We start from the raw sequence: 27,992 nt of genomic DNA, 5'->3' as shown, positions 1-27,992 counted from the left end.
GTGTTTTCTATGAACGGACCTTTTTTGGTCCATTTCTGAACTTGTAGAGGTGGTTTGGAGGCAAAAAAATAAAAGTCCATATAATAATTTATCCGTAAAGGCCTATATTTATTTATTTAGTGTCGTCAGTGCGCGCCGGGCGGCGTCTTGGCGGGCGACGCGGGCGGAGGCGCCGACCATTCCACGCCGTCGCCCTCGTACTGGGTGTTCTCGAGCCGGGTGATGAGCCGTTCGTCCTCGTCGCCGAACTCACCGCCCATTAGGGAAGGTTCGCCAACCACCATCACGTCCTGGAACAAACAAGGTTTGATTTATTTTTACTCTTAAGGACACAAGGTAAGCCACTGACTGTTGGTGAAAATAAATAAAATCTAGACACGCCGCAGAGGGTCAAGCAAAGGAACTGGCTAGCCAGCGCGCGCCGAGTGTTAATAATTACGACTTTTCTAGCTGGGACAGAAACTAGTGGCGCCCTCTCTGTCGTTTGAGATTAATGATTGCGCTCACCAGTTGGCGCCACTGGTAAGTAAAGGCATGCCGTAAAAGGTCTTCTTACTTGCTTGTGGTACCACAGGTGGTACTAGCAACACGGGCTTCAAACTAATTTAATATTGTACAGAAACAAGTAGAGACATTAAACAAACCGAGTCGAGGATAAATTGAGCGGATTTTCCTATTTCTTAGTTTAGTTTTTCTGTGGATAACCATAGCATAATAACATAATAAGGCTGGGGACAGTGATGCCAACTTGTGAGCGCTAGAGCGAAGAACTAGTATCGCATTTCCAATCACCATTATCGCCAAGTGATGAAATTATCTTTATTGACCGAAGAATGAAGCGTTTGTAGACTAGTTTTTGTATCAAACATTTTACAATATCATAATTTTCGCGTCAACTGAATCTATCACCGCAACAGTGGCGGCGGAACCTGTAATGGTTGGCAACTCTGCGGCGGCCATATTTAATCTTATTGGAGAAAAAGCGAAGGACAGACGTTGTTGTACAAGTTGTGAAGTAATTAAGAAGAATAAAACCCCAAGTGTTAATAATAACATCAGCATTTTATTTAAACATAAAACCTACTTATAATACATGGCGCAGCCGGTAGGATACGAACCTACGCTACGCTCCCATAGGGAATCTAATTTCGAATCACGCTTTTTCTCCAATAAGATTAAATATGGCCGCCGCAGTGTTGCCAACCATTACAGAACCTATAAGTGGTTTATTTGTTGCCGTCACTGTACACACTGTAAAACCCTGGTTTTCCTAAATAAATAAATACCTGTGAGGCGAGGCTAAAGTTGGGCCCGGGCGAGCGCTTCTTGGCGGGCGCGGGCGGCGCGGCGTTGGCGCCGGCGCTGCCTTTGCGCTTGCGTCGCTTGCTCGCCGGGCGTTGCGATTCTGTGGGGGCAACAGTACAAATAAGTATATGCTTAAAATAAATCTATTATGCCCGTTTTCACCATCAATCCCTAATTTTTAAGTGACCCCTATCACCACAAAATTCCTGTTAGGGCTATATTTCACTGGGAGACCATGGCGGCGCAACCAGTCGCCGGCTACCAACAAAATGTATACAGCTCTATAGAGAGTTACTCACCTGGTGTCCGTTTGGTTGCGCAAAGCTGTACATTTTGTTGGTAGCCGGCGACTGGTTGCGCCACCATGGTGTCCCGGTGAAATATAGCCCTTAATTGTTACCATAGGGGTCACTTAAAAATTAGGGATTGATGGTGAAAACGGGCATTAATCTAAGTATTTAAAACTCAAAGGTGACTGATTGACTGACATAGTGATCTATCAACGCACAGCCCAAACCACTGGTCGGATCGGGCTGAAATTTGGCATGCAGGTAGATGTTATGACGTAGGCATCCGGTAAGAAAGGATTTTACGAAACTCCTCCCCTAAGGAGGTAAAACAGGATCCACGCGTACGAAGTCGCGGGCGGCCGCTAGTAATATTATAAAGCTGAGAAGTTTGTTTAGTTGAAAGTGATAATCTCGGGAACTACTGGTCCGATTTTTTTATAGGACCCACAGCACCGGGAGAGTTGCAGGTGTAATGTTACGCTTTCTTAATGAAAGTTTATAAGGTCAATTTGAAAAATTATTTTTGTTTGATAAGCCCACACTTACATAATATTATCATGGTGCTATTGCGATCAAATATTTGCCATGTTCTGCATGAAAAATATCGAGGTAGCCTACATCATCACATCACGCTACGATCAATAGCAGCAGAATTTTCGACACAGATTATCAGTACATCTAGCTTTCGACTTCGAATCGTTTGCGTGTTCGAATCGCCATTAAAAGATTTAATATGAAAACTTAAACATCGCCCCTGTGAATATGACGTAAAGTGAATTTAGTATGAGAAATGGTAGCACGAAACTAATTTTGACAATCGAGATCGTCACATTAATGTTGAATTCGAAGGTTGGGTATTGAATTTTGTCGAATACGCAAACGATTCGAAGACGAAAGTTTTTCGTACTAGAGGTACAGCAGATGCCCGGGTGTGGGTGCGGGTTTTACATCTATTCAGTTATTGAGTTTAAAAAATAATAAATAGAACTTCTTCTCTCTGAAAATCAGTAAACAAACGCTCAGCTGACGCGATATAAAAAGTTCCTCTAGCATGAACAATTATTTTCGTCTTCGAATCGTTTGCGTATTCGACAAAATTCGAAACTCAACCTTCGAATTAAACGATAATGTGACAATTTTGACTCTCAAAATAAGTTTCGTGCAAACATTTCTCATACTAAGTTCACTTTACGACAAGTTCACACGGGCGCTGTTGTAGTTTTCGTACTAAATCTTTTGATGGCGATTCGAACACGCAAACGATTCGAAGTCGAAAGCTAGAGGTACTGATAATCACACCATGATATAATATTATGTAAGTGTGGGTTTATCAAACAAAAATATTTTTTCTAATTGACCTTATAAACGTGTAACTCTCACACGGGCGCTGTTGTAGTTTTCGTACTAAATCTTTTGATGGCGATTCGAATACGCAAACGATTCGAACTCGAAAGTTTTTCGTGCTAGAGAACATATTATGGTAACAGACACAAGGTCTCAAGTCGCAACTCACCAGGGGGCGCCACCATCCGCTGCCACTTCTGGAACAGCGTGGTCTTGAGGCAGTCTCGCGGGGACAGCGCGTACGCCTTGTGTCGAGACATCAGCTCCTGCATCGGTTCTAGTATCACGCATAACTGGGGACAAACAGACAGCTAAATTATAGAAGCATTTTTTACATAAAGAAGCACCTAAATATTTCAATTTTAGGTAATGCCGTTTGGTGGAATTCTATAGGAGGACTAACACAACTTGATACTTTATAGTGGTCACGTATTCAAAATACGTCACTGATACTGTACAGCTTAAAGTCTGAAAACCTTAGGATACATTAATTATCATTAAAAACTGGCTATAAGAAGTAGCCTTAAATACTGAATATGAAGTAAAATGTCTTTTTTATTTTGTTTGACGAAGTTTTGGTACTAACAACGTTAAAGTAATTTAGGTAGCAGAAGGGGCTCCTTCTTTGCCTGCGCGGCCTGGTGCAAATGCAATAGTCCTATAGATGACCCACGCTGAACTGTCCCACCAAACTCAATGACAGGGGGGCGCTACCATCGTTCAACTATATGGTTTCCAACATGGCAAAAATCGGAACCAGCGATCCGGTATTGACGGTGGCGCCCCGCTGTCAATGTCATGGATAGGACAGTTCAGTATTTTGGAACTATACCGCTCTTACCTTCTACCAGTGGCGCCAACTAGTGACCTCATAAAGGTAGACCAACTGATCAATAATATGCAAAAGATAGCAGCAGTGAGCGTCCTGTGGCTGAAACGAAAGTACCAGGCGCGCAGAACTCACCCGCAAGTAGTTCAGTGTGGAGTTGGTGATCCCTTGCCGCGTGATGTTCTTGGCCAGCTGGTGACAGTGGCGCCAACTGATGACCTTATAAAGGTAGCAGGAAAGGCTGAAATGAAGAATCAAAGTACCAGGCGCGCATAACTCACCCGCAAGTAGTTCAGTGTGGAGTTGGTGATCCCTTGCCGCGTGATGTTCTTGGCCAGCTGGTCCAGCGCCGCGTGGTCGGGCGGATGCACGGCCTGGCTCAATTGTCTTCCTACTAGTTGGCGCCACTAGGTGACAACTGACAGTGAACTTGTTCTACTGTGGCGCCACTAGGTGACAGTGACAGTAACCTTCTCTACAGTGGAGCCATGATGACCTCATAAAGGTAGCAGGAAAGGCTGAAACGATGAACCAAAGTACCAGGCGCGCATAACTCACCCGCAAGAAGAGACAAGATTCTGGAGTGGAGTAGGACGTCCACCCACAAGGTGGACCGACGATCTCATAGAGGTAGAAGGAAGGTGCTGGATGCAGGACGCCACCCAGCCGACATGGAAATCAATGGGGGAAGCCTATATTCGGCAATGGACGCCCTTTGTCTGAAATAAAGTACCAGGCGCGCATAACTCACCCGCAAGTAGTTCAGTGTGGAGTTGGTGATCCCTTGCCGCGTGATGTTCTTGGCCAGTTGATCCAGGGCCGCGTGGTCGGGCGGGTGCACGGCCTGGCTCAAATGTCCTCCTACTAGTTGGCGCCACTACCACTAGCAAGTGACAGTGACCTCATAAAGGTACCAGGAAGGCGTTGGATGCAGGTCGCTTCTAACTGATCAATAATATGGATTCTTAACAGCAGTGGGCGTCCTGTGGCTGAAATTAAAGTACCAGGCGCGCATACTCATCCGCAAGTAATTCAATGTGGAGTTGGTGATGCCTTGCCGCGTGTTCTTGGCCAGCTGATCCAGCGCCGCGTGGTCGGGCGGGCGCACGGCCTGACTCAAATGTCATCCTACTACTTGGTGACAGTGACAGTGACCTTGCTCTACAGTGGCACCATGATAACCTCATAAAGGTAGCAGGAAGGCGCTGGATACAAGTCGCTACCAACTGCTCAATATGGAAAGCATAGTGGACGTCCTGTGGCTGAAATGAAAGTACCAGGCGCGCATAACTCACCCGCAAGTAGTTCAGTGTGGAGTTGGTGATCCCTTGCCGCGTGATATTCTTGGCCAGTTGATCCAAGGCCGCGTGGTCGGGCGGGTGCACGGCCTGGCGCGGGATGAGCTCCCTGTGCGCTCGCACCGCCATGTGCCACGACTTGATCCTCATTAGATCGTCGAATGTGAACTCCAGGATTAACCGGCCTTCTGTGCATACCTGGAACGAGGTGAGGTATAGGTTAAATCATTATCAACACTTGACCACTTGACCACAAGGACTCTGATGTCCAAGGCGCTTTAAACATTTTTTTAATGCATGACAAGGCAGGTATTTAATTTTGACCGCAATCGCACCTGGTGTTAAGTAAGATGCAGTCTAGGATGGTAAAAAGGCCCGGATTGTAATACATTTGAGTGAACCATACCTTAAAAACCTAGCAGCTTTAACAGTGGCGCCAACTGGGAAACGCAAAAACGATAGGGGTTTACCGTAGTCACCCAGTTGACGCTTACGTCTAATCACTTGCCAGCGATGCCTAATGATTACTAGTGTATCTTAAATACAGTAGCCATTATTGGTGGTATCAACTGTCTCAAGGGACCGCGCTCGTTTTGCGAAGAAGATATTACTTTTGGTCAACGAAAGCAGCCCCGCGCAATACCATTTTTTTGGTGTTAAGTCACAGAAGAGGACCGGATTAGGGAAAATTAGGGAGCAAAGTATAGCGCAAAGGGAAAAGAGCCTCGAGCAGTACCTATGCGCTCTAAAAAACATCGGTTCGTACGCTGTGAAGCACGTAGAGCCATGGACAAGTTAGGTGGAATTGCCCAAAAGGACCAAAGGGGGACTAAAAGACAATTTAGACTATTCGATCAAATAGGTACTAGCTAAGGCATGCCTCTACACTCTACAAAGACAAACTTTATTCGTGACATTCTTGTAAAAAGCTAGGTTTATTGGTAACCGTTTTGGATGTGGTTTTTTGAAAAAGGTAAGCCAACTTACTTTAGTGAACATGGGCTTCCCGTGATGGATGACCATGGTACTGTAGCTCATAGACAGGTGAACCGATAGAAATGATATTATGTATTTCAGCCATTTCAAGGTCAACAGTTCATAGCTCGTAAACGGGTGAACTTATTAGGATGCGGTTAGTTTAAGTTACTTAAAGCAACGATGTACAGTGCAAAGCACGACTGGTCATTGTAGAAATCCTTGGGGATCCTCTGTCCAGCAGTGGACGTCATTTGGCTGAACNGAAGCAACAAACTTACTTTAGTGAACATGGGCTTCCCGTGATGGGTGACCATGGTACAGTGGTCGCAGTCCAGCGTGATGCTGGTGTTGTGGAAGGATTCCTTCGGCTGCCGCATCGTGTAGTACAGTTCCGAGACGCCGCCCTCGTATATACTGCGGAAGTAGCGCGGTATGAGCGTCCTTCCTATCGCTGGAAGATGAGAAAAGTTCCAATTAGTTACAACTTACAAGTAAAGGACGAAGCTTGGAGTTTCCCTGCGTGATCGAATCAGAAATGAGGAGATCCGCAGGAGAACCAAAGTGACCGACATAGCTCGCAGAATTGCTAAATCAAGTGGCAGTCGGCGGGGCACATAGCTCGTAGAGACGATGGCTGTTGGGGCAGAAAAGTTCTCGAGTGGCGACCACGGGCTGGAGGACGTAGCGTGGCGTAACTAGGTGGAGCGACGATCTGGTAAAGGTCGCNAAGGTCGCGAGTCCAGGCTCTTGGACCGCAGGACCGTGCATTGTGGGAAACCTTGGAGGAGGCCTTTGTCCAGCAGTGGACATCATTTGGCTGAAACAACAAAGGACGAAGACTGGCCAGTGTGGGGAGTTATTCAAATTCAAATAATATTTTATTCAGTACATAGGCCCTTTCCAGGGCACTTATACACGTCCCAAATATTAACTTATCAAAAAATAAGGGACACGTATTTTTGACTTATCCAAAATAATGAAAATTTAAAGAAATAAAGCGAAAAAGAAGAGACCCGTGACGTCAAGGTGTGCTTAAAAGCGTAGTACTTTGTGACGTCGCGCGGAACTTCAACCACAGAATAAATAATAGTAGTATCTACCCTTCAACTCATCATAACTTCGTAATTAGATACTTGTTTGATTGACAAATAAAAAAATTCGAGTCAAATATTTTTTGATAATATAAATGACAGACTTAAAGGTTTTTTTTTTTGGAATCTAGCCTATTGGACAAGCTATTCAAAATAAATTATGTCAACTTACTGTATCTTTTAGGGCCATCTTCTAAACAAAATGTGAGCGTGAGTGTCGCGTCGTCTTCAAAAAACTCCGTCGCGAACGCGTCCCACCATAAATTATCTGAGTCCTGAAATCAATTAAAAATATTTTTATTAATACAAATCATGGCCAATATCCATTTTTTATAATAAGTTTGCGATCACTCTAGTAGCAATGAGGAAGAGCCATCTTAGGTAAGTACACTAAAAACTTAATTTATTTTTATGGCTGATTTACACTGCCCGGAAATTAGCCAAGTCAAGTAAAAAAAACAGTGGAGTGGGGATGAAATTCATTCATTTTTCACTCACTAGGGTGGCGCCACTATCGAGTAAGGTCGTTACTGGTAAATGCAGTACCTCTAACACGAAAAACTTTCGTCTTCGAAAATTTATAACGAAAACTAAAACAGCGCCCTTGTGAATGTGTCGTAAAGTGAACTTAGTAAGAGATATTATTGTTTTAAACTTTCATGGTCACTAACAAAATTATTAATATTAACAAAAACAATAATTTAGTATGAGATAATGAATAGTTGCACGAAACTTATTTTGACAATCAAAGTTGTCACGTTATCGTTTAATTCGAAGATTGAGTATCGAATTTTGTTGAATACGCAAACGATTCGAAGACGAAAGTTGTTCATGCTAGAGGTACAGTAACTATTTAGTGACATACGGTAGCCCTCATCAATAACATGATTCACAAAGACACAGGGAATCAATCAATCAATTAATCAAATCAATTAATTGTAAAAATATAGGTGAACATGTGGAATGAGTAGAGCTCCGTTTGGCCTATGAGTGGCGTACAAATTAGTCTTATAATATAAAGATAGAAGTAATCATGGTCAGTAATTAATTTAATTTTGTCTACTACAGGCTCCAGTCTAAAAATGCGCTAGTGGCGCCTCTATCGGCAATAAGTGACAAGTATTTAACGTAGCCCAGTTACCCAGTAGCGGTAAGATTCAGGGGCGTACTTAGCTACCGCCGTATCTCCGTATCAATGATACGGGGCCCCGGAATACAGGGGCCCCAGTGCCAGACTTCAAACCTGAAGTTCTATAATTTTGTAATGATCTTTTTTGGTTGAAAAAGGGGCCCCCAACAACTTTGAATGTTCATACATAAAAACACCGGTTATCGTTATAGTTACGGTTAAAGTGAGGTGTTGCAAATCAGCCTAAAGCCGAGTTACACCAACTTATTTTAACCGTAACAATAACCGGTGCTTTTGGTGTGGAGTTTGACAGATTTTTGACGTTTGTCGTTAAAGAAAGATGGCGCAACTCAGCCTAAGAGTAGAAGCAGTAGAAGTATTATAACTGGTACAAACCTCTGTCCTCTGTTGTAACCGCTTATTGAGTTCATAAACTCTGTAGTCTGGCTGGCCGAAATATGGCGCGTGTCGTCTGGAAGAAAGGAAAGAAAATACGTGAATAAAATGCAAAATACTATTGAATCGAAATTAAAAACAAAATTATAGAACATTTCATAGGCTTAGATAACACTGTTGTGTTAATAATTGTAAAAAAAATAGTAAACATTAATAAACATAATATTATAAAAGGTAGGTAATCGAACTTGGAACTTTTTGCATAGAAACGTACAATACTGCGTCATAAAGAAGCTATGAGGTAACTTAAGTAGTAAGTACCTAATCTACTATGATGTAGAATGAGGATCAGTACTGTTGTAGAAAATTCAATAAAACTANAAAAGTACTAGGCACGCATAACTCACTCGCAAGTAGTTCAGTGTGGAGTTAGTGATCCCTTGCCGCGTGATGTTCTTGGCCAGCTGGTCCAGCGCCGCGTGGTCGGGCGGGTGCACGGCCTGACTCAATTGTCCTCCGCTAGTTGGCGCTACTGTTTTCGCCACTACCACTACCAAGTGACAGTGACCTCATAAAGGTACCAGGAAGGCGTTGGATGCAGGTCACTACCAACTGCTCAATATGGAAATCACAGTGGACGTCCTGTGGCTGAAATGAAAGTACCAGGCGCGCAGAACTCACCCGCAAGTAGTTCAGTGTGGAGTTAGTGATTCCTTGCCGCGTGATGTTCTTGGCCAGTTGATCCAGGGCCGCGTGGTCGGGCGCCACTGTCCTCGCCACTAGTAAGTGACACGTGACAATTACCTTTCTCTACAGTGGCGCCAACTAGTGACTTCATAAAGGTAACAGGAGGGCGCTGGCTAGATCCAGGACGCTACCCGGTCAATATGGAGTGGCCTACGTTCAGCAATGGACGTCCTATGGCTGAAATTATGAACCATAAAAGTACTAGGCGCGCATAACTCACCCGCAAGTAGTTCAGTGTGGAGTTGGTGATCCCTTGCCGCGTGATGTTCTTGGCCAGCTGGTCCAACGCCGCGTGGTCGGGCGGGTGCACGGCCTGGCGCGGGATGAGCTCCCGGTGCGCGCGCACCGCCATGTGCCACGACTTGATCCTCATTAGATCGTCGAATGTGAACTCCAGGATTAACCGGCCTTCTGTGCATACCTGGAACGAGGTGAGAGAGAAATTAAGAATGTGGAACGTTTATTACGATGGACAAAAAGATACATAAAAAGACATAGACTGAGCAGTGCCACCTTGCTGCAACAGCGATGATCATTGCAATGGGTGTGACTCCATTTAGCATTTGCCCTAACGAAGACGTGATTTTCAGTTAATTGCTTAGGCCCGGTATGAGTGGTCTAGACACTCTCTGTTACAAAAGTTTTCGAACAAAATATATAGTTTTATGCCACTAGAACTTCCGAATCCGATCGGGAGCCGGATCCAACCGAGATTAGAGACAATTTGTGAGACAATCAATGAGCGCTTTATTGATTGCGCCCAACAGTTGGCGCCACTGGCGAATATGGTCTTGTCAAATGTGACCAAGACAGGGGCGACAACTGGTGAACGCTGAAGTAGTATAAATCGCATTTGCATTCACCAGGTTGACACCTGAGGAATATTTATATTACCAGCATTCAATTACTGAGCAGTACTGAGCACGAATAAATATCGTAAATAAAAACTCGTAGAACTAATTTATTTTTGCAAGCACGTCCCAGTATTAACCCTACCACTGCTTCGGGGCAATAAATGAGCCAGTGCTGAGAAGAAGCAGCGCAAGAAACTCAGTCACTTTCGTTCTCGTTATGGTATTGTAGCTCATAGACAGGTGAACCGATAGAAATGATATTATGTATTTCAGCCATTTCAAGGTCAACAGTTCATAGCTCTTAAACGGGTGAACTGATTACGATGACATAAAGCAACGATGTACAGTGCAAAGCACGACTGGTCATTGTGGAAATCTTTAGGGGATCCTCTGTCCAGCGGTGGACGTCATTTGGCTGAACAAACTAAGGAACGGAAGCAACGAACTTACTTTAGTGAACATGGGCTTCCCGTGATGGGTGACCATGGTACAGTGGTCGCAGTCCAGCGTGATGCTGGTGTTGTGGAAGGATTCCTTCGGCTGCCGCATCGTGTAGTACAGTTCCGAGACGCCGCCCTCGTATATACTGCGGAAGTAGCGCGGTATGAGCGTCCTTCCTATCGCTGGAAGATGAGAAAAGTTCCAATTAGTTACAACTTACAAGTAAAGGACGAAGCTTGGAGTTTCCCTGCGTGATCGAATCAGAAATGAGGAGATCCGCAGGAGAACCAAAGTGACCGACATAGCTCGCAGAATTGCTAAATCAAGTGGCAGTCGGCGGGGCACATAGCTCGTAGAGACGATGGCTGTTGGGGCAGAAAAGTTCTCGAGTGGCGACCACGGGCTGGAGGACGTAGCGTGGCGTAACTAGGTGGAGCGACGATCTGGTAAAGGTCGCAGGAAGAGCCTGGACCGCAGGACCGTGCATTATGGAAAACCTTGGAGGAGGCCTTTGTCCAGCAGTGGACGTCATTTGGCTGAAACAACAAAGGACGAAGACTGGCCAGTGTGGGGAGTTATTCAAATTCAAATAATATTTTATTCAGTACATAGGCCCTTTCCAGGGCACTTATACACGTCCCAAATATTAACTTATCAAAAAATAAGGGACACGTATTTTTGACTTATCCAAAATAATGAAAATTTAAAGAAATAAAGCGAAAAAGAAGAGACCCGTGACGTCAAGATGTGCTTAAAAGCGTAGCACTTTGTGACGTCGCGCGGAACTTCAACCACAGAATAAATAATAGTAGTATCTACCCTTCAACTCATCATAACTTCGTAATTAGATACTTGTTTGATTGACAAATAAAAAAATTCGAGTCAAATATTTTTTGATAATATAAATGACAGACTTAAAGGTTTTTTTTTTTGGAATCTAGCCTATTGGACAAGCTATTCAAAATAAATTATGTCAACTTACTGTATCTTTTAGGGCCATCTTCTAAACAAAATGTGAGCGTGAGTGTCGCGTCGTCTTCAAAAAACTCCGTCGCGAACGCGTCCCACCATAAATTATCTGAGTCCTGAAATCAATTAAAATGATTTTATTAATACAAATCATGGCCATTATCCATTTTTTATGATAAATTTGTGATCACTTCTTGTAGCGATAAGGGAGAGCTACCGTACACTAAAAACTCATAAAATAACTGATTTATTTAAACAAGTAGGCTTTTAAAAAGCACTTTTACACGTCCCAGTATTAACCCTATCACTGCTTCGGGACAATAAATGGGCCAGTGCTGAAAGAAGAAGCAGCGCAAGAAACTCTATCACTAGTTGGCGCTAGAGATGGGTTTCCACCCGGGTAAAAACCCACATGAGGGTAAAAACCCAATAAAAACCCGTTTCATTCCACCCGTGGGTGTTTACACCGGGTGAAAACAAATAATTTTATAATTATTTCAATTGGTATCTTTTCTTTTTTTTATTGAATTTTTCTCATTTAAGTTTATTGATTAATAAGTAATAAGTGTAATTTAACACTAATATGCATTTATATCGTGGCCAAATCGTAAAATTGATCACGTTATGATGATGTGACCAATTATTTTATAAAATGGTGTTATTTCAAGAATCGTTGAACCGATTTAAAAGAAATTTAGTAGGAACACAATAATTTGTGATCATGGCAAGGACATGGAGGGGGGGATGCCAAAGATGCCAAACACTCTCTTTGATGACATTACGGTATAAAGTTACAAATAACAACACCAACTACAAAGTACTTCTGCTTAAAAACTTGAAATCGACCGCCCTTCCGCCACTGTAACGCATTGTAACGTTTTTCAAGACCTCCTCTCCCCCCAGATTGCATTACGTAACACTAGAACGCCCCCTTAGCAACAAATACCATTTCTCACTTTAAAAAAACGCTATTTTTGTTTTCACCCGCCAGAATGGGTGATAATGGGTAAAAACCGGGTTTTTACCCAAATCACCCGGTTTAAACCCAATCGGGTGAAATGGGTTTTTACCCACTACCCATCTCTAGTTGGCGCCACTGTAAAGAACTGTCACTTGCTTGTAGCTAAGACAGTAGCGCCAACTGGTGAGCCTATCGCCTTCTCATCACTTACCTCTAACACGAAAGACTTTCGATTTCGAATCGTTTGTGTATTCGAATCGCCATCAAAAGATTTAATACGAAAACTAAAACAGCGCCCTTGTGAACGTGTCGTAAAGTCAACTTAGTAGCTATGAGATATTGTTTTAAACTTTCATGGTCACTAACAAAATTATTATTATTACTGTCGGGATTGCTACCATGTTACTTAATAATAATAGTTTAGTATGAGATAATGAGAAATAAATAGTTGCATGAAACTTATTTTGCAATCAGAATTGTCACGTTATCGTTTAATTCGAAGGTTGAGTATCGAATTTTGTTGAATACGCAAACGATTCGAAGACGAAAGTTGTTCATGCTAGAGGTACAGTAACTATTTAGTGACATACGGTAGCCGTCATCAATAACATGATTCACAAAGACACAGGGAATCAAGCAATCAATTAATCAAAGCATTTAATTGTAAAAACATAGGTGAAAATGTGGAATGAGTAGAGCTCTATGTTTGGCCTGTGAGTGGCGTACAAATTAGTAATAATATAAAGATAGAAGTAATCATGGTCAGTAATTAATTGAATTTGTCTACTACAGACTACAGGCTCCAGACTAAAAATGCGCCAGTGGCGCCTCTATCGGCTAAAAGTGACAAGTATTTAACGTAGCTCAGTAACGGTAAGACTCAGGGGCGTTCTTAACTACCGCCGTATCTGCCGTATCAATGATACGGGGCCCCGGAATACAGAGGGGCCCCAGTGCCAGACTTTCGAATAGACAGAGTACGCATCTAGGCAGATGCCTGAAGTTCTATAATTTTGTAATGATCTTTATTGGAAGAAAATGGTCCCATCATCAACATGACCTTTTTTTGATGGGGCCCCCAACAACTTTGAAAATCCATACATAAAAACACCGGTTATCGTTATAGTTACGGTTAAAGTTAGGTGTTGCAACTCAGCCTAAAGCCGAGTTGCACGACCTTATTTTTACCGTAACATTAACCGGTGCTTTTGGTGTGGAGTTTGACAGATTTTTGACGTTTGTCGTTAAAGTAAGATGGTGCAACTTCAGCCTAAGAGTAAGTTCCAAAATACTGAACTGTCCTATCCATGCCATGACATTGACAGTGGGGCGCCACCGTCAATACCGGATCGCTGCTTCCGATTTTTGCCATGTTGGAAACCATATAGTTGAACGATGGTAGCGCCCCCCTGTCATTGAGTTTGGTGGGACAGTTCAGCGTGGGTCATCTATAGAAGTATTATAACTGGTACAAACCTCTGTCCTCTGTTGTAACCGCTTATTGAGTTCATAAACTCTGTAGTCTGGCTGGCCGAAATATGGCGCGTGTCGTCTGGAAGAAAGGAAAGAAAATACGTGAATAAAATGCAAAATACTATTGAATCGAAATTAAAAACAAAAGAATAGAACATTTCATAGGCTTAGATAACACTGTTGTGCTAATAATTGTAAAAAAAATAGTAAACATTAATAAACATAATATTATAAAAGGTAGGTAATCGAACTTGGAACTTTTTGCATAGAAACGTACAATACTGCGTCATAAAGAAGCTATGAGGTAACTTAAGTAGTAAGTACCTAATCTACTATGATGTAGAATTACGAAACAGCTAAAATATAAAATGTAGTCATCATGTAATTCAAATTGATTGATGTTTGGACAGAACCATCCATCAATATTACGGTTTTGTACCTAAAAGTGTTAGATAATTTTTTGTACTCTATTAGAGCAAGCGTTAAATAAAGATAGAGACAATATTGAAAATAAAAATATTGCCTACAAAATTCGAAATTCATTTTTTCGAACACTTACGATAGAGTGGCGCCATCTATGAGCGATTTCAACAAGCACATGTTTTGCATAACTCGCAACAGATGGCGCTAGTGGCTTATAATAATGATGATGACACCCTACAAGCTTTCCAAAATTTTCTCGATTATAACTTGCAGGATACGTCACTATTATTTATGTCGATGTTAGTACTTTTAATTTGGATGTAATTAATTTTTGTGACTTAATGTATTTAAATATGGGTTAATGTGATTACAAAAATTTTAAATAATTTGTTTTGATTTAAAATACGTATGCGGTAACTTAATTTAAAGGGAATGAGGAAAAAAAAGAAGTCATTCTATTAGTCATAATCGATTTGTAAATTCATAGCGCTTGAAAGCAAAAATAAAATTTGGTAATTGTGAATACTTAGTTGTCAGAAATCAAGTTACTATCTTGACTTTCCTCAAATGTAATACAATTTGACGGTTGAATAATACAATTTAGTGTCGGTCTGGATCTAGTAAATTACATAATTTAAAATCAAGTCGTCTGGTTACGAAAGCTAGAAAAACAAAATAGAGAAAGCATCGCAATAAATGTAACCCTAATTTGATTCAGACATTTTATTGGCTTCTGTCTGACGCATCACAGGGAACACAGCTAACTGCATAGCATGATCACGATATTGTGATTAAATTAATTATTTTTGGTCGTTTCAATGTCGGTACGACTGTTGACCTTGTCTAATTTTTAACTGAGAGAATAATATAGTAAAATACGGTTGTTATCGTATTTCTGCATATTTCAGCAAGCTTAATGACGTAACATTATAATAACTATGAGAATTAATAAGTAATATTTTTGTCTTCATCGGTCGTGTACCTAGTTACTCGTGTCAGTTGTGATGTAATTTTAAATACTGCCTATAATCTTTGACAGTCTTGTCAGTTTTTGTTTACTATAAAAGCTGTTAAAAATTCGACGAACATAATTTGTTAATCTATTTCGTAAGTTCTTGATTAAATATAAACAAAACACAATCGTGGTTGTGAGGAAATACAAAGCGGAAATTCTCATTGATGCAAAATAAAGTCGACAAGTAATACTCAAACAGTTTATCCATTCCTTATCGTTTACCTACTTTGACATAATAGTTATGATAACTACGAATGTCTTTGATAATCAAAAGGAACACTTTGACATCATAGAATTATTATGAATTTGTAATGTCAGACTCAGGATGTTGATGGTCGATAAACTTGCATTTTCAAGAGTACGCAACTCATAAGTTCGATTCGCTAGATGAGATAGTGTTCCATTAAAATCTTTGTATAGAGGCAGCTAGCAATCTTTACTGGTGGTGGTTTGTATGTGGCTGATATACTACCGTTGTAGAACTCATTAGGTCATTATAGGACAATTATTTCTGATTCATTGATTGATTAAACCCTACAGTAAATTAAAACTTACTTAGAATATTTTTATTGAGACCTAAAATTTTTTTTCTTTATAATGACTGAGAACCAACTGTCTGAGTAGGTAGGTTTTGACCAGTATTTTGGCACTTTTGAGGCATCAGCTGGCATCTTTTTTTCTGCTGGCATCTAGCATTAGGCAGCTTCTGGTCATCTGCCGGTTTGTAACTAAGTCAAATCAAATCATTTATTTAGTATGTAACCCTAGGTTACAGTTTACAGGAAAATCTAGGGCGCTTGTACACGTCCCAAATATAGTTTGCCCTACCACCACTTCAGGACCACATATGGGCTGGTGCTTAAAAGTGGCGGAAGATACTACCTAAGCTACCCCTTGCCATCATCAGAACTGGTGCAAGAAACTTACACCCGTATTCACAAACGATACTTGCTTATGAGAAGCAGCAAATCAAACGCACAGCATTGAATGGAGCTCTGTGATTGGTTTGTGTGTCACCCTGTGCATCCACGCGCATTGTGAGACCTCATAGTAATGTTTGTGAATACAGGCGTAAGCTACACCTTGCCATCTCGTCAGCCGCTCTTTGGCTGCTCACACTAAGCTCTCATCAGTCGCTCTTTGGCTGCTCACACTAAGCTCTCATCAGCCGCTCTTTGGCTGCTCACACTAAGCTCTCATCAGCCGCTCTTTGGCTGCTCACACTAAGCTCTCATCAGTCGCTCTTTGGCTGCTCACACTAAGCTCCCATCAGTCGCTCTTTGGCTGCTCACACTAAGCTCCCATCAGTCGCTCTTTGGCTGCTCACTAAGCTCTCATCAGTCGCTCTTTGGCTGCTCACACTAAGCTCTCATCAGTCGCTCTTTGGCTGCTCACCTGCCAAAGTAAGGGTCCGGCGCGGGGTGGTACAGCGGCGGCGGCGGCGCATACTCGTGGTACACGTGCGGGTGGTGGGGGTGCGGGGGGTGGTGCGGCGAGAGATGGTGGCCGTACTCGCGGTACTCGCCCTCGCCGCCGAGCGAGCCCAGCGCCACTGGCATGTAGGCCACTTTGTCACCGAGCCATCACCATTGGTCAACACTACCACTGTTTTATGCGAGCCTGGTACTTTTATATTGCACTCGGTTGCTTTATTGCACTTTTTAGTTATCACACTTTTTAAATAAATATTATTTTTAAACAGTAATAAATAGTTTTTTTAATTCTAAATAGCTTCTCTATTCATAGGTACTTTGGACACTTTGGTTTCCGTACTTCAATAAGCTAACTGAAATCCCGATTTAGTTGAAACACAATCGAGGAAACAACCGCACTATTCAATGCCGTGACTGATAAAAAGCATTTCGAATTTTTCGCGCGAGATGTGTCATCTAACCGTGAAGGAACGTCCTAAATCCCTTATATACTTTGCGGTGATACGCGATTTTGACTGTTATAGCGTTACAATAGGGGCGATAAGCGTTTCGGATGGCAGTCTACTGGAGCGGTTTGGCAACGCCGCGTCAGCTGTCTAGTAACGACGCGCGCTCGGAAAGGTCAACATCGGTTACTATTTTTTTTATTCCACGGCTATTTTTGTACGCTTTGTTTGTTTTTTATTATTGATATTATATCGATTTTTAGACGCTTTCGGCATGCGTGTTGAATAGATGTCCATTTTAATATTTTTTCGTTCGAAAAAATCTATGTTCAGTATGGTAAAGCTTGCAGGTGGATTATTTTCACCTGTAAGGTAACTGTAAATGTGCTAAATCCAATAAGAAATTGGTGAATAATGAACGGTGAAATTGTGTCAGCCTCTCGTCTGGAAGTGATAGCTCATTATCATCACATATGCATAAATAAATTATTCAAAAATAATAAAAATGACTATTGTTTTCACTGTGGCAAGGCCTCGGAACGCACGCAACGTTGCCGCTCCTCGCGTTCGCGCCATACTTTTTACTGTTTCTTAGCACATAGAACGCTCATTACGCCGGCACGCACACATCAGCAGCGTCGCTTATATTGTTATGTCTATCTGTATATACGCTGTACATAGTGCAAGATGTACATTATGTACATTCCGCTAGCAACGTAGCCCGTAGATATGTAGGCTATGACGCTTGGCGTTGTGTACAAATCAAACAACTAAAAATAACTTGAAGACGTGTCCGTGAAAATTTTCTCCCGGCACTTTTTGACTTAGTTAGGATTTGGATTTCGAATTCGCGTGACGTGACGTGACGTGACGTCATAGTGACGTTCGCATGAAAGTTTAATCGAGGTCATACCGGAATCTATTAGGAGTCCATCAAAAAAATGTGGGTAGGTCTTAGAATGATAAAAAAAATCATTAGCTAAAAATTTCGTAAAAAAATTAGGCTTTCAATATTCACCAATTTATAACTGGACTGCATTTTAAAATTTGAATGATTTTACTACATTATTCATAGTTTTTGAGAACCAAGCGTAAGCCATAAATTGAATATTAAAACCAGTTATGCAAATAACCAGAAAACAGACGCAAAAAGTTGACACTGACACAGCGCCGCACAAAAACCACGTCGAACAACACAATAGGAGATCACACAATCATCAATAAGCGGAAATCTCGCTGCGACCCCAAGGAGACCGCCTTGGAACGCTATCACGCCCAGATACACTGATAACGGGCCAAACAAACGCGTACTACACACACTACGATCAATTAATTATCAGATAACGCACGGAAATTAGACAATGAACGGGTGCGCGCCGCAAAAAACCGAATTCAGCAAAGAAACAGCGGACGTGTGCCGCTCAGTCACTCGGCAAGGAATGTGTGTCACGCTGTCGTGTCAATGACTCCGCACTTAGCTAGCACGATGTACTATTACACGTAAACAGCGCGGCACGTGCGGGTGAGACAGCCCTGCGACGAGCCTGAAACCTGGACATGACGTCCGATGCACCGCGCGACCGCCGCGGAACAACCAATTGCGCGTAAAAATATCGCCTATCGTTAACGTTGCGAATCGATAGGAAAAAATGCACGCTTACGGCCCGCGCCTACTATCGCGATCGACCGAATTTTGAAACTGCAACGTAAATAGTTCGAAAAGAGAACGCTAGAGTTGCGGCGCGACGGCGTACTGCACCTATGTAATTCAATACATAAGAGAAGTGTGCCGCGGTGTGACGGACGAGTGACGAACTGTCAAACGCTCGGCTGGCTTCGCGCGAGCTCGGAGCAGCTCGGATCGCGAGAAGGCGGCAAGTTCGGATATATTACACGATTAGATTATGTCAGAGTGATTAATAGTAAAAACCGGTTGTTGTGTTAGGTCAATCACATTGGCCGGTTACAATAGACGAAAATCAAGTTTGACGACGGTCAAGTGGCGATTCTTGGCGTCTTAAGGTCGTTTTGATAACGCGCGCGATAAATAACGTTGTGAGATGAGACGCTGCCAAGCTGCACGCGCTTGGAAGAGCATTCGTTAATGACAATTCTTCAGCTATTTCGCATTGTTTCTTAATCGGCCAGCTCTGAGAATTATATCATAGCGTTACACTTTTTTTGTACGTTAAAAGCTAGAAACGGTGAATGATAAGAGTTTATTTTTGTCTTTTATATTTCACTACTTGCATCGAGGTCGAGCGAAGTATGTCAGGGTTTTTCGCGCAATCCTTGAGTTTGTGATCATCGGCTGTTGGTGTTAGCCCAATGTAACCCTTGGTATCTAAACTAAGTAAGCACACACGCTTCATTCTCCAGTTATTTTTTGAAGTCAATATGCTTGAAACTGAAATTAGTTTCACTTCATAAAGCTCTTGCAACATTTGCAACGTTCACTTGATTTTATTCAACAACTTTTTATCCGATACGTCTAACTGATGGAGCTATTTCTACCGAGCGAGGAGTCAATCTTACTTTGACTTGCATGTAAGCTTTCAGACTCAATAGAAAACCAATTACCTACCTTAAGCCAAGCCTTACGGGTTCTTTTAAAGTATTAATACCTACGAGTACCATAAAACACCAATTTAATGTAAAAAATACAAAATAAGACAATATTATTCGTCTATTGTCGAGAGAAAGTAAGTGAAAGCCAACGAGTACTGTTTAAAACGCCGAGACGATTTGACGGTCCAACNGGTCCAACGGAGAAATAAGATCTTAACTGATAATAAAATTTAAAAACACAAAAATTTTAAGTAAAGTACACCAAAAAATTACGTCAAAATAACAACAAGTAAGTAACAAGTGACAAATGAAAAACAAAGCTCATTTTATAACTATTCATTTTACCTATATGTAGGTACCTAGATAAATATTACACTATTAATTATTATATTGATTAATTATAAATAAAAAAATAAAATACTTAACACTCATTACTTTTTTCTGTTTTGACAATTTTTTCGACTCATAATTTAAATCGATTAGCAAAAAACATTTCACCCCAACACTAAATCTGTCAAAACTGTCACACCCGTTGCTTTTCGAACATTAGAATCAATNGGTCCAACAGAGAAATAAGATCTTAACTGATAATAAAATTTAAAAACACAAAAATTCAGAGTAAAGTACAAAAAAAATTACGTCAAAATAACAAGTAAGTAACAAGTGATAAATGAAAAACAAAGCTCATTTTATAACAATTCATTGTTACCTATACCTAGATAAATATTACACTACTGATTATTATATTGATTAATTATAAAAAAAAATACTTAACACTCGTTACTTTTTTGTTTACATAAATGTTTTGACAGTTTTTTTCGACTCATAATTTTAGTCGATTAGCAAAAATTATTTCACCCCAACACTAAATCTGTCAAAACTGTCACACCGGTTGCTTTTCTAACATTCGAATCAAAAAACAATTTATTATTTAAAGAAATTAATTTAAAAGCATCGATTTTACAAAATTAAAAATCTTAGTATAAAACAAGATACTAAAAATGGTCTGTAAAACCAGACAAAATAATGATAATTTCATAGTAATGATACTTTCCCGCGTGAAATGAGCAGCCAAAAATCGAACTCGAACCTATTTCAAAACAAATTCAAATATGGAACGCAGATCATCTCCTATCGAGAGGGACCAAGTCAGTTGTTGATTTAATTCATTAGAGAGCGAGATGGAGCTACCGCGGTCGCGTGCGAGTGAATGAGTGAAAGGCTCGGGCGTGCGAGCGGGACGCCGAGATGTTAATGTACGGCGTGGGAGCGGGACGGAGCGCGTCTGTTGACGTAGTAGTAGATGAGATAAGGGGCTATCAGCAGTTTCGCGCGCGTTCGAACGATGTTTTCTACTGGAAGGAGTATGAGAATGGGCAAGTAATCTTTTTTTTTCTTTTTGTAGAACAACGTGATTTTGCTGGATAAATAAGAGCGAATGCTTATGTAAAAAATGGTAATTTACTAATAAAATAATATTATTTATTTAATTTTTTATCCATTTAAATTATTTTGCATAGTAGTGCCACCAAGTGCCACACTTAAAAAATAGATATGTACACACTAATATTTATGTATAATCGCCAGCAGGTGACCCGTCCACCAATGTTTATTGTTGGATTTTTAACTTTAGGTGGTTAGTAAAAAAAAACTATGTAACTACTATCTATCACAAGTTCGTTCGTTCGTTCGTTTCAGCCGAAAGACGTCCACTGCTGGACAAAGGCCTCCCCCAAGGAAACCCACAAAGACCGGTCCTGCGCCGCTTACAGTACCTTAAAATAATACCACCATTAACCAGAAGACCCAGTTATTTGAATTATTATTGTAAATAGTTCTTCAACACAATAAGAAGATTAAATAATGTTTTATAATTGGTATATTTTAATAATAACTGTTAATTGATCTTTGTGACATTAAATATGCATGAAAAAAGCTATCGTCAATTTGTTAGAGTCTCTCAATAGGGACTAGGACATGTAAAAGCGCTTTTTTACAGCTAAGTTGCAGAAAAATCTAAAAATACTATTATTTTAAGACTTTTATTATCTAAATATGGCACCTCATGCAGAGTTCTTGAAGGAATTTGATGAAAAATATTGTACTGTTTTGTTCGTTCGCAAATATTTAAAGCTTAATAATCCACTATGACGCTTCACTTGCCCGCCAAGAAATACCCTATTATGTATTTTTATTTGGCTTAGTAGCTTTTGCCCATGGCTCCGCGCCGAGTGACTATGGTCACAGAAAACCTATAAATGCCTAATTAAGGTGTCCATGTTGTCCCGGTTAAAAAACCGGTGTAAAAACTATCTTATGATTTCCCTGTCTCCTTATCAAGTCATAAATAAAATGGTTTTATTTTTTAAGAAAATACGGCACAAAAAATTGCAGTGAAAAAGGCGAACTTAATAGCGTATGGTATTCTCTAAAAGCTATCTATCTCTATTCAACTATAATTTAAGCGTAAAAGAGTGACATTTCACTCACCCACCCATTTATTATCACAAAGTTACATTTAATAATACAAGCTTTTGCCCACGGCTTCACCGATACCATTGGGGTATTTTTATTGTCACTTCTTCATGTATAAAAAATGACTTTGACTTGACTCATGGTCCTCTCATCACTAGGGAGGATACCCGAAAAAAACCGAGCTAGTCCAGAAACTCTGAGGTGGCAGCCCCACCACCGGACTAGGGTACAGCAGGTTAATCACCCACTTGCCCGAAAATACTCGATTAACGAAACGTACACAACAAGAAACCGGACCGATCTCTCAACAACGACCTTTGGCATGAAGAAACGGACACGAAACACGAATAGCTTTTTGGAATGTAAGAACGCTCAGCGATAAAAAAATAATACTGTTGAAATAAATATTAAATTCTTTTTAGCACACATAAACAGGCGAACTTAACTCACAAACTTTTTTATTTTTAATATTAGAAAGAAAAGTAGAAAATATACCTATAGCAAGCTGCAAGTCAACTCGCACGTTCAAACGAAGCACGAAACACACACGAACACAGTGACTCCAAGTGAAAATGTTCATGCGAATACAGTATGTATGTGTACGTAGTATTTTTTGTCTGTGTTATTGAACTAGGCGCTGGCTTCGGGTTTGCTTGCATTATATTTTGTGACGAAAGTTAGAGATGACTAGGTTTAATAGTTTCAAATAAAAACAACTGAACTGAATTCTGATTGTTTTAAATCTTAACTAAGTCACCTGTCTTCTCTCTGGGTTGGAAGAGATCGGGTTCTAGTGATAAGACCGCCTATTTTGTATTTGTCTGATGAAGCATATAAACTAGAGAAATGTGAAGTTTCATCAAAATTCATACAGTATTTTTGCCTTCTTCGAAATACAGTAATGCAAGCGGTGGTCACTGGTCACGGGTTCGATTTCCAACTGAATGCACCTCTAATCAGCTTCTAAACGTATTTATTACCTATCCAATTTATGTATTATCACAGAATAAATAATTATTATTTGGCCCAACGATAGCATAGTGGTTACAGGCCTCTAGACAATTTGACACCATTCCCCAATAATTCGAAATCACAAATTTTTTAAAAAGACACTTAATTCTGGTCTTAAAAACTTAATAAATTTTAAATTATCTGTTAATCACGATTTTTGGTCGCGTTGTAATATAAAAAGTAGTTGAATTGAGTTGACAAAATACTTAGTACGTCAATTGATTGGTGGTGTCCACACGTCTATTGGTCCCAGGTTCGAACCGGGCGGGATCAATTCATTCAGTTAACGTTACAGTAAGTATTTTTCAATAAAATAGTGGAGAATTATTTATTTTTATATAAAGTTTTCTTTTTCAGTTAAAAATCCCATAGATACAATACCAACCTTAAAATCTTAGAACTTTGATTGAAACAGGTTATAAAAAAGAAAGTGATTAAAAAAAACAATAAACAAACAACACTGGCTGAAAGTAAAAAAAAAACTAAGGTCACATGTTTCAACCCCATCACGTGTTTTATGTTTTGGACGTTAGAATCTAAAGTCGCTTAGCAACAGTTCTTTTCAGCTGACGCCACGTGCTACATTTGTCGCCCTATCACGTTTTGATAGGGTTCAAAATGCTGAAGGTAATTTGAATGATTTTGAAAATGGAATTTTATTTTTTATTGGGAAATTCAAAAATGTTTGCCGACTTAATGAGGGCTATCGTTTTAGCGCTCACCAGTTAGCGCCACTGTAGAGTAAGGTCCTGTCACTTGCTAGTAGCGAAGACAGTGGCGCCAACTTGTGAGCGCTAAAGTGGTAGGAGGACTATCGTATTTGCACTCATCAAGATGGCGCCACTGTAGAGTAAGGTCCTGTCAATCACCAGGGATGCCAACTGTTAAGTATAAAAACGATAGCCCTCATTGAATTACGTGTGTATTTACTTAACTTATTTATAAATAGGCCTGCTGTTGTACAAAATTGGCGTTATTACCATAACTTACTTAATTATAAAATAGATTCTTAATAAACTAGCTGCAAAACTACTCCTTGCCTAGTTTAGTCTACTTTACATTTAATTAGCAAAAGGACATTAGACTATGAAAAATCTCTCAGTGGGAATTATTGGAAGTACCTACCTACGAAGATCGGCTCTCAAAATTAGGTCACCATAATGACAATCTCATACAAATTACAATCCTCAAAAATCTTTGGGCTCCACCACAACAATAAGGAGGTTACATCAAACAAGACAAGTGCAACATTGATTTTTCATTTGCATGCCGAGAGAGACAGACAGATGTAAACAGCTTAAGAGCGACAGAGATGCCAAATTTATTAACGGGGGAGTGTAAAATCGACAGTCGACCCCTTGTGAGAGACGAACTTATGTTTACGCGGTACGAGGGCGCCACTGTCTATGTGGTTTGCAAAGATTAGTATGGAGAATCTTAGTTCCATTTTTCGCCGTTGACTTTACTAATTTGGCTGCGTAGTACGCGCTCTCCCCTACTTTGTGACATTGTACTTTATTATCGATTGAAACGGGATGATGTTTACACTTGTTGGATGTCAAAGTTTTGTTTTTAGTTATGATATGATTTTGAGATTATTTTTTAGCTTTGCCCTCTTGGTCCACGCGTGGGTGAGTAACTTTCTCACAGATAAAAGGCGTTCAGCTGGTTCAGCCTGAAATTCGACTCAGGTTGAAATGGATGAGATGAATTTCACATCATTTTACAAAAAAATGCAACCTGGCATTAAGTTCGCCACTGTACAGTTTTATGTGCAAAAGTATAAATAAATAGGCATAGCAATTCATACAACTAACACAGCAACCAACTTGTATCGCGCACGAGAGTTGGACTCTAACAATGCTGAGGGGTCCTGGGTTCAATTCTCTGAGAAGGATATAAGACAATATTTAATTCAATTTTTGAATTGAATTACGATTTGAAAGTGAGGTATTACCGTCAACTCAGAGTTAATTTTATTGCAAAATTGACTAGAGAGAGATGCCGCCACTGTGCTCGTAGACTCGTAGAGCTGATGGTAGCTGGGGCAGAAACGTTCTCAAGTGGCGACTACGGGCCGAAAGACGTAGAGTGGCTACTGACTGACTGAACCTCGATGTGGTTAAAGTTTACCTTTATGAAAGAAGAATATAAAATCAGTTAGAAGAAAACCACCCGAAGGGTGTAAAAATTTTTGCTGACCGTGCACTGAGATAGTAGAGGTCGTATACGCCGACTAACATGTCATGATACTTGCATTTTTTAATACTTTCACTGAATTTTAGAATTCTACGATTCTTACAGATAGAGATAAAGATTATCTATAATTTCACGCGTGAAAAAGGTATGAGTACAAGTTTCCGATGAGTAAAAAGTTGTGCCTTTCTACGTAATTTCATAACTTATTTTCGAACTTTTTTGTTTCGTTGGGTGTTTTCGATTTATGTAAAAAAATTTAGCTAACGAGTTATGTAGCACTGGCTTCAAATCATTTTAAGTGACAAAATAATTAAAATAAAGAATTCGATCTGCGGTTTTTTATTTACTTTTCGCTGCTTTAATTTTATAGATAAGAAAAACAGACAAATAAAATAAAATACATTACTCTTTACTCTAGTTTTATTGTGACGTTTTTAAGGAAAATAAATATATTTATCGCTGTCTACTGCCAGCAGTGACGATAAGAAATAACTGCGTAGTTTTAAAATAAATAATTAGCTTGGTTTTTAGCAGAAATATTCTGAAATATTCTTTTTTATGTTTTTGTTTACTTTTTTATGTGAAATTATGTTATGTTAAAGTTAAATATTTAAGGGAAGCATAAAATGAAAGTCGACTGGTGTCTCACTCTCGACTGCCATAGTATAAAGGTTTTTCAGTCATGAAATCCGACTGAAATTATTGAATAAATATTTTGATTCGTATTTTGACATGTGCGTCTTTGTGCCTTATTAAATTTGCATTTTTTAATTTCCAACAATTAGAACTTACAAACGAATATTATAAGTAAACGCAATGGTGGATGTTTTTTACAAATACGCAAAAGCTTCTCAATGAAACTTAACAACGTTATGGTTTATCATAAGAATAGCTATGAGGGTTGCAAGGAAAACATAAAGATACTCTTCAGTTCGGAACAGCGCAATTTAGGCGGTCTTATTGCTAAAAAGCGATCTCTATCTGTTCTCGATCTAGACAATAGATTTAAATATCAAAATATTCTCACGTATTTTTTTTCCAATGCTGTATTATCTTTATAAACTACCCCCGACTTCTTTAAAATACCAAAACTCCTCTCGGCGAGGGGTGGGGGTGCGGGGGTGGCCGCCACGTGCTCGCCCCTCGCACTTACTAAATATAGGTTACAGCGCGGTTACAATGACGAAACGTAAAAATTACTGGCATGTTAAATTGTATCGATTGGTGCGATCCTCGTAAGATATTGATGATGAATGATGAGCGATGACGTTGATTTTAATCAGATTATTGAGGTAAAGATGTTTAATAACTGAGTTAATTATGAAGAAGCGACAGCAAATTCTTTGGGCAAAAAATTACAAAATTGACATCTTGGATTGTTTAATGACTATTGACGGACTACTTTTGATTATAAAATTAAATAAACAATCGAAGTTTATGGAAATGGGCGAATCTTTCTGGCTGGATCTCTCATATTTTTTATTTTTGAATTATTTATTGTTATGGACTAAAAACTATTAAGTTAGCATTTTTGTGGACGACTATTGATTTTCATAATCAGCCACCTAGTTCACTTCTAAAACGGTAAGTTACAACTGCAACAACTTAAAAAAAACACTCAGTTTCTCGTAGAAAGCCATAAACACAGCGTTAAAGACCTCATTTGCTTGGCAACTTAGATTTTCAAGATCCAAAAAAAGTTAACCAGGTAGTTTGCGTTTCGTGAAGGATTTTTTTTATGTTCATTGACCATCCTGCTTTTTTGCGTATGTTGTTGCGACTGTTAACAGACCTACTAAATAGTAAATAGTGCAAAATAAAAGCAAACAAATACAAAACCTTAAAAAAATATTATAAACACAAAAGTTATTACCTACTTAATGAGAAATTTAAAAAAGGATCCTCTCAAAAGTCAAAAAAACTGTGGGATCCTTTTTGATGAGCTGTTAAAATTTAATTCCATATAGATTTTGTATACGAAAACTATGACTTCTCGTTAAAATTATGGATTTCTGAGGCTTCATTGCTAAAACAAGGTGTTTTTCAAAAAAACACCTCGATGTTAATGATTTAAATTAGTGTGCAAAGCATTTCAACTATGAATGAACTATAAAAGAAAACTTTAACGTTAAATAATTTTAAACTTAAGAATTTTATAACAATGCATCTTTCACGTACGAGCGTACACACGACAGCAGAACAAGCTTAACACTGTGGCATCTTATTCAGTTTTAATAAGGTAGATATTGCAACAAAAATGTCTGCTCTGATGTGCCGTCAGCTGTACATTAGAAAGTCTTTTTTATATCTTATAAAA

The 27,992-nt window shown here is 39.8% G+C and overlaps 1 protein-coding gene across 12 annotated transcripts in view; it reads right to left on the bottom strand.

Moving 5' to 3' along the window:
* The window catches only part of Chi (LIM domain-binding protein 2 Chi), a 46,026-nt gene that overhangs the window by 4,203 nt on the left and 13,831 nt on the right, over positions 1-27,992 (bottom strand). For 2 of the 12 annotated variants that reach the window (XM_028306515.1, XM_028306514.1), the window contains exons 3-10: positions 14,109-14,184; positions 11,685-11,787; positions 10,712-10,884; positions 9,721-9,828; positions 4,520-4,612; positions 3,109-3,232; positions 1,287-1,414; positions 82-290 (exon numbers count right to left, since the gene is read on the bottom strand). In XM_028306515.1, coding sequence (XP_028162316.1) covers positions 126-290; positions 1,287-1,414; positions 3,109-3,232; positions 4,520-4,612; positions 9,721-9,828; positions 10,712-10,884; positions 11,685-11,787; positions 14,109-14,184 — 970 coding nt within the window. In that variant the 3' untranslated portion in view covers positions 82-125. Of the gene's footprint in view, positions 1-81; positions 291-1,286; positions 1,415-3,108; positions 3,233-4,519; positions 4,613-9,067; positions 9,161-9,627; positions 9,829-10,711; positions 10,885-11,684; positions 11,788-14,108; positions 14,185-16,938; positions 17,330-18,771; positions 18,875-18,920; positions 19,167-27,992 lie in introns of those variants that run through there. The other 10 variants (XM_028306518.1, XM_028306516.1, XM_028306517.1 and 7 more) reach the window with 10 other exon arrangements.

Source organism: Ostrinia furnacalis, unplaced genomic scaffold, assembly GCF_004193835.3.
Source record: "Ostrinia furnacalis isolate ACB-3 unplaced genomic scaffold, ASM419383v2 OfSCF2030, whole genome shotgun sequence".
NCBI classification, from domain to species: domain Eukaryota; kingdom Metazoa; phylum Arthropoda; class Insecta; order Lepidoptera; family Crambidae; genus Ostrinia; species Ostrinia furnacalis.
This window is presented reverse-complemented; position numbering and strand designations above follow the sequence as displayed.